Source organism: Tachysurus fulvidraco, chromosome 7 (assembly GCF_022655615.1).
Source record: "Tachysurus fulvidraco isolate hzauxx_2018 chromosome 7, HZAU_PFXX_2.0, whole genome shotgun sequence".
NCBI lineage: Eukaryota > Metazoa > Chordata > Actinopteri > Siluriformes > Bagridae > Tachysurus > Tachysurus fulvidraco.
In genome coordinates this window covers 29,843,442-29,855,675 of record NC_062524.1, presented here as the reverse complement: position 1 = coordinate 29,855,675, position 12,234 = coordinate 29,843,442, and the positions used below count along the sequence as shown (strand labels likewise).

The window sequence follows — 12,234 nt, the reverse complement described above, 5'->3', positions numbered from 1 at the left end:
TGAGTCCCACACACAGAACACTGAGTCTCACACAGAACACTGAGTCTCACACACAGAACACTGAGTCTCACACAGAACACTGAGTCTCACACAGAACACTGAGTCTCTCACACAGAACACTGAGTCCCACACACAGAACACTGAGTCTCACACAGAACACTGAGTCTCACACAGAACACTGAGTCTCACACAGAACACTGAGTCCCACACACAGAACACTGAGTCTCACACACAGAACACAGAGTCCCACACACAGAACACTGAGTCTCTCACAGAACACTGAGTCTCACACAGAACACTGAGTCCCACACACAGAACACTGAGTCTCACACACAGAACACTGAGTCTCACACAGAACACTGAGTCCCACACACAGAACACTGAGTCTCACACAGAACACTGAGTCCCACACACAGAACACTGAGTCTCACACACAGAACACTGAGTCTCACACAGAACACTGAGTCTCACACAGAACACTGAGTCTCACACACAGAACACTGAGTCTCACACACAGAACACTGAGTCCCACACACAGAACACTGAGTCTCACACACAGAACACTGAGTCCCACACACAGAACACTGAGTCCCACACACAGAACACTGAGTCCCACACAGAACACTGAGTCTCACACAGAACACTGAGGCTCGTAAGACATTTATCTTTTAAAACAACAAATAAAAAAAAGTCACAGGAGCCTGAATTCACAACACAGTGTTCACATCATTGTGTTCCTTAATAAGTTCTCCTTTCTACAGAAGGTCTGCTGTGACCCATTCAGTCTTCATCCAGAAAGCTCCAGAAGGAAACTTCTACAAACCACTGACCTACAAACAGCTGACCATCTCAGCACCATGACAGAGAAAACAATCCATCAGGACAGAAGGTTCGCGTCCCATGTGAGACAGCAGTCAGGAGTGACGACACTCCACAGGGGAAGAATCAGACATGGATGTTGCTGCAATGGCTTCATGTCTCTGAGAAGACGTCTGTGCACTCTGTAGTCTCAGAGAACACGCTGCAGATGCCGTCAGCATGAGCCTCACTAATGCAGGAGTTTCACCTCTCAAAGTTAAAAGGAGGAAAAAGAAAGACTGTAGAGGACAAAAGTGCAGTTTGTTCCCAGGTGACCACAAACTTAAACATTTCTCCTGCTATAAAGGAGGAGAGAAACAACACTGAAAGGACTTCACATAAATAATAATAATAATAATAATAATAATAATAATAATAATAATAATAATGTTATATAAGTTTACGTTTATGGCATTTAGCAGACACACTTATCCAGAGTGACTTACAACTGAGCAACTGAGGGTTAAGGGCCTTGCTCAGGGGCCCAGCAGTGGCAGCTTGGTGGACCTGGGGTTCGAACCCATGACCTTCCGATCAGTAGCCCAACACCACTGAGCTACCACATCCCCCCCATTTATAAGTAAATATAAATATAATAATAATCATAATAAATAAAATAACAATAAGTGGTCTAAACTCTGTTATGATGAATATAAGACTTTAATAATCTGACTGTAAGCTTCACAAATCTTCACAATTATTTGTTTCTCTTCATCTTTTCTCCATCGTCACACTTTACACTGTATATTTAAAGCTCAATAAACAAACCTGGAGGATCACTACACGCATGCGCAGACACATGTAGCTCACGCATGCGCAGACAGTGTCTAACGAGTTCAGTCACAATAATCCTGATATAAGACTAAACAAACCTTTAGCAGCTTCTGAAACTTTTTACACAAGTTTCCATAATAATGTTTATTTATATGTAAAGAAACAAATGACAAATCTTCTGTTAAACTTTGTCTATTTCTGTAATGTCAGATATATATATACATATGCCGTAATATAAACTGTCACGGCGGAAGTTACGGCGGAAGTTGTGGCCTCATGGGAAATGTAGTCCATGTGTCTTTAAAATAAACATTACATTCAGAACAAAATCAGTACATTATCTATATGTTTAAAGCTTAACTGTAATTAAATACAACCTCATTACACGTAAAGGACCTACATTATTTACACAAGCAAATAATATTTATTTATTTAACTGTAAACATTATAAAGATTAAAGATGATGAAGTTCACAGTGAGAAACTCTGATACACAAGAACACAATCTACATCAGTTATTATAAATGTTATTATATTGGTATATGAAACATTTAGTTCTGTAAAGAAAGATTTTATTTATGTTAATTTTTTTATCTCATTAATTTTGCAATAAAAGTGGGGCTCTTTATATTTATATTTGTTATTTATGAGGAAATATAACAAATAATTTTATCCCACGCTGTGAATTTTGGGAAAATCAGATCCAGTTGAGTTTTTAATAAATAAATAAATTAATAAATTAATTAATAAATAAATAAATAAATAAATAAAGCATGTTTTGTGTGAATTTTTGATGCTCTCAGATTTTCTTCCTTTTCACACTGCTGGTTTCTGAGGCTCACATGTAAAACCCAATAAAACTCATTTCTCAGTGTTAGAGGTCAAGAACTAAAATGAGCACAGGTTTAGTTTTGTGATCCGACTCCTGAGGGTCTGGATTTAGATAAACTTTTTTATAAACAACACTTCTGTTTGTCTTTCTGTGAATTCTGAAGTCTGTGTGATAATCATATGGTGTATAGTGTGTACTGATGACCCATTTCATACGCAGCATGAGACTATATTAGGACACACACTCGCGGTTTATTGTGAAACGTACAGAAGAGTTGGTGTGAAAATGTTCTTTTCAAATCCAGTTTAAACTGGAATAATGATGTTTCTTTATTCTACTGCAGTCTTTAGTCTTGTCCTCTTTATTTAATCATTATTTCATCTATACAGCTGCAATGTTGTTAGTTAATATGCAAATGTTAATCTATTGTTTAATCTAAAAAATATTAAATGTTTGATGATGTATTGTTACAATTGTTGATTCTGTGTTATACAAAATAATAATAATAATAATAATAATAATAATAATAATAATAATAATAATAATAATAATAATAATAATAATTAGAATGGAAAAAATACATCCGTTATTATTTGTTCAGGTCTGATGATAATCTGATAAACAGACTTTAGTTCCATTCTGTTCTACTGCAGTCACTCAAAAACCGGCTCAAAAACTGCTGTCGTCCACAAAGAGTGACTCTCTTTTATTTTCCTGTTGAGAGAGAGAGAGAGAGAGAGAGAGAGAGAGAGAGAGAGAGAGAGAGAGAGAGACAGACAGACAGACAGACGGACGGACGGACGGACGGACGGACGGACAGACAGACAGACAGACAGACAGACAGAGAGAGAGAGTCATACAGAGACAGACAGACAGACAGACAGACAGACAGACAGACAGACAGACAGACAGACAGAGACACAGACAGAGACGGACAGACAGACAGAGAGAGAGACAAAGAGACAGAGACACACACAGAAACAGAGAGAGAGAGAGAGAGAGAGAGAGAGAGAGATCAGTGCATGTATGTGAGAGTAACAGTGACACTATTAGAGTTCTTTACTGTAGACTGTAGACGTTTATAAAGCTGTTATTTAGACACTTTGTACATGAGATTAAAATCTAAATCCACTCAGAACACAAGAGCTTTAGCCACACTGAAGTCGTCCATGTTGTGAAACCCGAGCGCTTTGTTAGACAAGACGACGCACATCACAGTTTACTGACACTGAAATAAACCAGATCAGAAAATCTGAATGCAGATGAAGAGAACAGAATTAAATGAGGATTAAAATAAAATAAAAAAATAAAACAAAACAAATTATTCTCATCAAAATAATAAGTTTTAATGATTATCAACTATAATTATTAATTGTTATTGGTATAGAAAGTTTCTACACAAACTGGTGTCTGAATCCTGAGACTCATCTGATGATGACGTTCAGAACAAAAGATTTGTTTCTGATGGTTTTTGTTTTCTCGTCAGCACGATAAGAAAAGAAGTGATATAAAATAAAAGAGTTGTGTTTGTGTTATTAAACGTTATCCAGATTCATACCTGTCTTCTGCACACCAGCTCGATTCACTTTCTCTCCTTTTCCTCAGAAACGCCACAATCACTATAATCATTAGTGACATCACAACAAACACGACTGTAATGAACATCACACTCCACACTCGAGCCTCCAAACCTGCAGAAGTACGACATCTTGAGAAGTCTGAGTGTGTGAGAAAGTTCCACTACATCAGGTTTAATTTAAGCATCACCTCGTCTCGTAGCTTTGTCCAGAGAGCAGACGTGTGTGACGTCGATTGTAGTCGTCTCCTTACTGATTCGGTTGGAAGCCTCACAGCTGAAGTTTCTCTGTCTGTCTTTGTCCGTCTTCTTTATTTCTAGATGAAGACTCAGTATGGTGTTGGACGTGGAGTTGCTGATAGTTTGGTTTAATAAACCGCGGTCTTCAGACCAGACGAGCTTCAGTCCTCTGACGTTCCTCACAGAACACAGTAATGAACAGAACTCTGCAGAACTGTTGGTTGTGTTCATCACCTGAGGAGCTGAAACTCTCTCTGTACAGAAACAACATGAACAACCTGAGAAGTTAAGAATTTAAGGTTCTTTATTGTTTCTGTGTAAAATCTGTGAGAAACCAACTCACCGTACACGTCCAGACGATACTCCTGTTTTCCCTTTATGTCTTTAGTGCTCTGAACTGTGTAAAGTCCTGAATCATCTGGTCTCAGGTCTGAGAGAGTGAAGAACCCACGCTGATTGTGCCAACGAAGACGATTCACAAACCTCTCATCGTTTATCTCACTATGACTATTTAACACCAGTCCAACTATATCACTTTTATAAATTATACTCCCAGAAACAGGAACATGTAAAGGAAACGTAACAGAGTCGCCTACAGCACCGATCACCTCCTGAACTGAAGAGTCACCAATAGAGCTGAAAATCTCTGAAAGAAAAAACAGCAGTGAGACTGAGATCTCGTGTAGGAGTCGTAATAAAGCTCTAAATATAAAAATATATACTAAAATTTATATAAAAACAGTGAACACAACAAACACTGTAAATCACTCAAATAGATTAAAACCAATTCTGTCATATTCACACACTGTCTATAATCATCATCATCATCATCATCATCATCATCATGTTTTTACTTCCCTCTTACAGATGTTCACGCTTCCTGATGATCTCTACACTCTTTATTACGTATAAATGTTCAGATTTGAAGTTTCACAATGTCTAAATTCCTAAAGACACAAAACTCCTTTTACTCTCCAAAAACAAAATCTGCACAAAACACAACTAACATACTGCATTTCTCTGAACAGAAGCGTGTCCTGTAACACTGATGACAAACCGATGATCTGCTTTAGGGAGGTGATGAAACCCCCCAGACGTTTACTACAGTGTGTGATTTCTAATCATCTGTTTCTTACTTAACTCTAATTATTTTATTGTCTCTGTTTTTTCTGTAATATACAAAGTGCATCATTCTTTTTGTGCAGAATATAAACGAATGACAGACAACTCTGTACACCTTTGTGTGATACAGTAACTGCAATCATTTATTAGAGCAATAATATAAAAAAACTCATAAGAAAATCTCATTAAATCATGAAGAGTAAATTTCACACAGTTCTGCTGCTTTATCTTACTTCTCTGACCAGAGAAACGATTCACGAAGCCAATTATACTTTTATAATAATTCTCTCTAGAGATTAAACAAATTCCCGTCTGTAGTTTGTTATAAAAATATATTTTTATTATCAGAATTTAAAAAATCTGTAAATGTTTTTGAATTAGAATCACGATTTAACCCGTAACTTAATTTTCCCTTTTCATTTAGTTATATAATAAAATATTTATTTTCGTTATATAATAATAAATAAAGCCATGATTAAACTCTTACCCGACAGGAGAAGGATGAACAGACTGTAGAGTCCTGACTTCATTTTGTCAGCACTAATGTGACTGGTGTTGGTCTGAGGAGACACTTAATGACTCAGCAAACTTCACTTACTGTCAGAATAAAAAACTAATAAAACTAAACTCAGCTCTTTTCACTCAGATCATCAGAATTCTTCTCTATCATTAAACATATTTTATTAATTAAACTCGACACAATTTTATTTCTCGAAACAATTTATTAATAAAACAACTGAGTCACAGAAACAAACTGGAGACAAAAACAACACGAAATCACATCAATGACAAAAATAAGAGGTAAATTAAACCTCAGAATAAAACCTGTTTAATATTAAATTGAAATGAAACCGTTTCCATGTTGTAAGGTTTTTATTCTGTAGTTTATATAATGACAAAAAATCAAACGCAATGTTTATGAGCTATAAACAAAATTCTCTGAACAAATCGTCTGTTTTGTTTTTTTTATAATAAGACAAATTAAAACAATTAATATTTTGTTAAAAGAATCAATCGCAAGTCACCCTGAAGAAACCTTCATCACTACCGCGATGATGATGAAGATGATGATGATGATGACAGACACACACGTGGTTACAGTGGGTTTAGTTTCAGACACCAGGGGGCAGCGTGTTAGAAGGTTTAATAAAAACACACAGATGAAGGAGTTTATGTTTAAAACAGACTGCGTGGATTTATTTATATTTCTATTAAGTGCTCAGAAAACAAACAGTAAAATAAACTTAAAAACAAAAACACAGTATTTTGTGAGATTGTGTGCAGCCTCGTGTTTAATCAGGAAACTGGAACATTAAAAAGATCATCAATAAAACATCATTACAGAAGCCATAAATACATCAGCGAAAAGCATGTTGTTACTCAGAAATAAAAGCGATTTAATATAAATAAATAAATAAATAAATGTAAAGGTCCAGACACATTGCATTCTTTCATTGTTGGGCTTTTATACTTTTATAAATTCAATGCTGTAAATTTTGTCAGATGTTTTTAGAGCATGCACATGCAGGCCACAGGATTAACACATAGTGCACATTGTGAAAAAGGCTGTGAGACTGTGGCTGGTTTACACACACACACACACACACACACACACACACACACACACACACACACACACACACACACACACACACACACACACACAACACTGAGGACGTAACCACATAGGACTGAGGGGTTTTCTGTGAAATACACAGGAAGAGCAGAAGTGTGAGACAGTAACGACCCACTACAGTAAAGAATCCGTGTCCCAATACAAAGCCTTAAGATTTTCAACATGAAATTTGTGTTAAAATAATATTACAGAGACTGAGACATGGTTGTGTTGTGTGTTAATATGGAGTTATAGTTTAATGTCCTTTCTGCTTCAGCACAATTAACATTTAACATGTTTAAAATGTTTAACACTAGAAGTGATGAAGTCGCTCCTGTTGTCTCTAGTCTGATTGTGTTGGTCACCTTCTGACCAGCGCAGTGTTTGTTTGTTTGTTTGTTTGTTTTCTAATCAATGCAGTGATCAGAGTTAAACCGGTAACACAATCAGCTGTTTTACATATTAGCAAAATAAAAAACTGCAATAACAATCTGCTTCTTCCTCCTGAGCTTTAAATTCCACCCTGATGTCTCTATACACATTTATAGAGAGATAACAGTTCAGTGTCAATGTCACATTAAACAGGAACAAACTGCAGGTAGGAACTAAAGTGTGTGTGTGTGGAACTGAATAAATATTGGAGAATGCACACACACTCACACACCCACACACACACATGCTCACACAAACACACACACACACACACACGCTCACTCACTCTCACGCTCACACCAACACAAACACCCACACTCACACTCACACTCACACACGCTTACACACACACAAACACCACACACACTCTCACGCGCACATTCATGCTCACACACTCATATACACACATGCATACACACACACTCACACACACGCACACACCTAGAAATCATTAGGCGCTTGAATGTATAACCGCATCACATCTAATCTGTACAGAAATCTCGATATCTCGATCAGTTGTTGCTTGGTTACTGAAGTCCAGATGAAAATCAACCATCACTTTGTTGTGTGTGTGTGTGAGCAGAAGATTAGAGCAACTGCAGGACTTTGGGGGACTTTTGTTATGCAGTTTATTACTGCACAACTTTTAACTGACAAACAAAGAAGTCTAAAATATTTACACATGATGCTGGATGTTCTGTGGAGTTCACAGGTAAAATACTGGTTATGCAAATTCTCATGCAAATCCCATAAAGCTGGAGGAGAAGATGAGCTGAGTGAGAAAACGAAACCATACTGACCTTAAACACACCGAGGTGAATAAAGTATTCAGGTGTATTAAAGAAATATTAAAATGACAGAACAGACGTACGTTTCGTCTCTATAACTGCACAGGGTTTAACTCCAACTGATGCTTGTTGTGTTCAACATTTTTACAGAGTGAATTTATAAAAAATGAAAAATTGGAAAGATGAAGATTTTTTATTTGTCAGTTTCCCAGTCCCTGTCTGTCTGTCTGTCTGTCAGTCAGTGTGTCTGTCTGTCTGTCAGTGTGTCTGTCTGTCTGTCTGTCTGTCTGTCTGTCTGTCTGTCAGTGTGTCTGTCTGTCTGTCAGTGTGTCTGTCTGTCTGTCAGTGTGTCTGCTGCATGTCTATGTCTGTCAGTGTGTCTGTCAGTGTGTCTGTCTGTCAGTGTGTCTGTCTGTGTGTCTGTCTGTCTGTCTGTCTGTCAGTGTGTCTGTCTGTGTGTCTGTCTGTCTGTCAGTGTGTCTGTCTGTGTGTCTGTCTGTCTGTCAGTGTGTCTGCTGCATGTCTGTGTGTCTGTCTGTATGTCTGTGTGTCTGTCTATATGTCTGTGTGTCTGTCTGTATGTCTGTCTGTCTGTCAGTGTGTCTGTCTGTATGTCTGTGTGTCTGTCTGCATGTCTGTCAGTCTGTCTGTCAGTGTGTGTGTCAGTCAGTCAGTGTGTCTGTCTGTGTGTGTGTCTGTCAGTGTGTCTGTCAGTCAGTGTGTGTGTGTCAGTCAGTCAGTGTGTCTGTCTGTGTGTGTGTCTGTCAGTGTGTCAGTCAGTCAGTGTGTCTGTCTGTGTGTGTGTCTGTCAGTGTCTGCTGCATGTCTGTCTGTCTGTCTGTCTGTGTGTCTGTCTTTCTTCTCCTCCTGTATTTCCTCTCAGTGAATTACAGGATCCACCTGGACTCAGTCCCACAGCATGAAAGAGGAACTGAAGACATTATCCTGGTGTTAATGACACCCTGCGCTGCCTCTCTGTGCTTTTTACTACCACATCAGATAAAGAAACAGCTGCACACGGTCACATTCAGCTGCTGTACAAACTGACAGAACATCGACATGGCAAAGCAGAACACTGGAAATAACAACCATACAAACACTCATACAGAATAAAAAGGAGTTTATTTAAATAAATGATACTCAGAGGACTTCACTGAAATATAATTATTGCTTGTGGTATTAAACACAAAAGCCATCAGTTAAGCAGAAAACTTTCCTTCATGTGAATGAGCGTAAACACGATTATATTTAAAATGTGTTGAATATATTCACATCCTTCAGCTCTGGTTCACTGTGTTGCTCTCTGACGTTCTCTCAGGTCTAATTCTGTCGTAAATGGTGGTTAGTTGACACACTTCCTCATCGGCACGTTCTCGTATATTTGTCTGTTTAAAAGAGAGAGACCGAAATTTCAGTGCATTTACCTGAAAGTAACAGATACTTCACATAATAATACGTCAGTCTGTTGTTCAGTCAGGTTAAATACACAATATGAACACAATCCAAAGTTTGTTCTTAAGAGATAAAAATGATTTAAAAATAAATAAATAAATAAAATGTATAGATCAGACAAATCTAATCGTTCTTGTTTTACGACTGATCCCTTTTTTTAAATTGAATATTAAATGCTGTAAATTTTGCAGGATTATAAAACGTCACTGTCTGTCAATCTATCGGTCACTGACCTGAGTGGGTTTAATATGATTTATCACAGAATACTGTATTTCTTCATTCAGTCCTTCAGTTGCAGAGGAGTCTGCAAAGATAAAAATATATAACAGCGTCAGTAAAGACTGTTTACTGGTCAATAATGAGAGACTGACAGACACTGACTCAACAGTAAAGCCCTAAACACTGAAACTAATATCATGTTTACTAAAAGAGACGAAGTGCTTTTGCCCTTAAGGCCCAGAATCAGACAAATACCTGCCTTCTGTATGGCGACTGGCTTCATTTTGTTTCTTTTTCTTCAGATACACAAACATCCCGATTACGAGCAGGAGTAAAATCACAGACACGACAACTGGAATCACAATCTGGTTTGCCCGAGTATCTGTAAATAAAATAAACAGTTTAAATCCCAATTCTGTGGCAGATAAACGGCATCATTACTGTCCGAGTGTTCGGTCTGAATGTGAGTTTAAATAAAAGATGTTTTATTATAAATTATTCTAAATAAAACCACTCATGTCAGCGTGTAACACAGGACATGCGGTCGCGTTACGTGCCGCTAAAGTCGACTTTACACCTTAATAAAGATCACACACTGGGTGTGAATCTGTAGTGAGATGAAACAAAGAGAAAAACAACTGCATGTAAATTTATTTCTGTGTTTAATCTAACAGACAGTGATCTTGTTTGTAGCTCTTTATAATAAACAGTAAAAACTCTTATTATTAAACATTTAGATAAAGTGATAAAGAATTGAAACTTAGAGCAGGTCATGAGGACATGAAGTGGTGGTGATTAAAGCATCAGCGGTTCACAGAAAGGACAAAAGTTTAGTGACTGTCTATAATGTTAGTGATTGAGGACAGAGATCTATAACTATAACTATAACTGTATCACTATCACGTCATGTCAGACTCATTATGGAGGTCAATCTGTAACAAAGCTACACAAACCACAGTGCTGACGAATGCTGCATCCTGATTGGCCAGAAGATCTGACGGGTTTATATTAATCTCTCTGAAACATTAAACTTATTATTTTACTATAATAACACAAACACAGTGATAAGTACATGCTCATCACACGGTGTCTATTCTGACCTCCTAACAGACAGTGTGTGAACTCTGCACTCATCTCGTACCTGTACCTTTGTCCAGAGAGCAGAATTTTGTGACGTCGATTGTAGTCGTCTCATTACTGACTGGGTTGGAAGCCTCACAGCTGAAGTTTCTCTGTCTGTGTTTGTCCGTCTTCTTTATTTCTAGATGAAGACTCAGTATGGTATTGGACGTGGAGTTGCTGATAGTTTGGTTTAATAAACCGCGGTCTTCAGACCAGACGAGCTTCAGTCCTCTGACGTTCCTCACAGAACACAGTAATGAACAGAACTCTGCAGAACTGAAGGTTGTCGTCACCTGAGGAGCTGAAACTCTCTCTGTACAGAAACAACATGAACAACCTGAGAAGTTAAGAATTTAAGGTTCTTTATTGTTTCTGTGTAAAATCTGTGAGAAACCAACTCACCGTACACGTCCAGACGATACTCCTGTTTTCCCTTTATGTCTTTAGTGCTCTGAACTGTGTAAAGTCCTGAATCATCTGGTCTCAGGTCTGAGAGAGTGAAGAACCCACGCTGATTGTGCCAACGAAGACGATTCACAAACCTCTCATCGTTTATCTCACTTTGACTATTTAACACCCGTCCAACTATATCACTTTTATAAATTATATTCCCAGAAACAGGAACATGTAAAGGAAACGTAACAGAGTCGCCTACAGCACCGATCACCTCCTGAACTGAAGAGTCACCAATAGAGCTGAAGATCTCTGAAAGAAAAAAACAGCAGTGAGACTGAGATCTCGTGTAGGAGTCGTAATAAAGCTCTTTAAATATCAATAAAATATAAAATAAATAATTTAAATGGACTAAAACCACTCAGTGTGTTTTTATACACTCGCATCTCCTGAACTTTTTGTTCAAACAGCTGAAAATAGATTTTAAGGTTTTTCACCACCAGGCTGTGAAAATACGATTCATTATTTATCATTTATGTAACATGAACATTTTTTCAGCAAGTCAGTAACTTATTTACAGTAGTGTTAATGTCACACTGAACAAATCCTTATTTTAAATGTTTAGCTGTTTTTTCCCGCTGAATGTTTTGATTAAATCTAAATTCCACCGAGTCTCAGTCAGTGTTTTTTTTGGGTGGTTGTTGTTTTGTTAGAGAAATTCTCATTACTTACATTACAATTTTACACAATTTTAATATTTATAGTTATGAGAAAAAGAAAGTACTTCTTTCCTTAATTCTATGTTTCGCAGT

General features: G+C 37.4%; 2 protein-coding genes across 2 annotated transcripts in view; both read right to left on the bottom strand.

Moving 5' to 3' along the window:
• Positions 1-4,005: 4,005 nt before the first annotated feature.
• LOC113643890 lies at positions 4,006-5,934 on the bottom strand. The gene is made up of 4 exons (XM_027148346.2): positions 5,889-5,934; positions 4,623-4,925; positions 4,231-4,533; positions 4,006-4,154 (listed from the first exon to the last, which is right to left on the bottom strand). Exons 1-4 carry the CDS (start codon positions 5,929-5,931, stop codon positions 4,006-4,008), a joined length of 798 nt encoding a protein of 265 aa, XP_027004147.2. The 5' UTR covers positions 5,932-5,934.
• A 3,407-nt stretch (positions 5,935-9,341) lies between these two features.
• The window catches only part of LOC125145139 (CD48 antigen-like), a gene marked incomplete at its 5' end in the record, with an annotated part of 12,887 nt that continues 9,994 nt past the window's right edge, over positions 9,342-12,234 (bottom strand). Inside the window, 5 exons of the mRNA XM_047815971.1 lie at positions 9,342-9,621; positions 9,922-9,992; positions 10,167-10,289; positions 11,049-11,342; positions 11,432-11,734. Of these exons, the coding sequence (XP_047671927.1) occupies positions 9,514-9,621; positions 9,922-9,992; positions 10,167-10,289; positions 11,049-11,342; positions 11,432-11,734 (899 nt within the window). The remainder of the gene's footprint in view (positions 9,622-9,921; positions 9,993-10,166; positions 10,290-11,048; positions 11,343-11,431; positions 11,735-12,234) is intronic.

Coding starts and splice junctions, on each gene's coding strand:
- LOC113643890 (XM_027148346.2), bottom strand. CDS start 5,931: ATGAAGTCAGGACTCTACAGTCTGTTCATCCTTCTCCTGTCGG. Junction 4,926..5,888: donor GTTCATCCTTCTCCTGTCGG/GTAAGAGTTTAA, acceptor TTTTTCTTTCAG/AGATTTTCAGCTCTATTGGT. Junction 4,155..4,230: donor GGACAAAGCTACGAGACGAG/GTGATGCTTAAA, acceptor GTACTTCTGCAG/GTTTGGAGGCTCGAGTGTGG.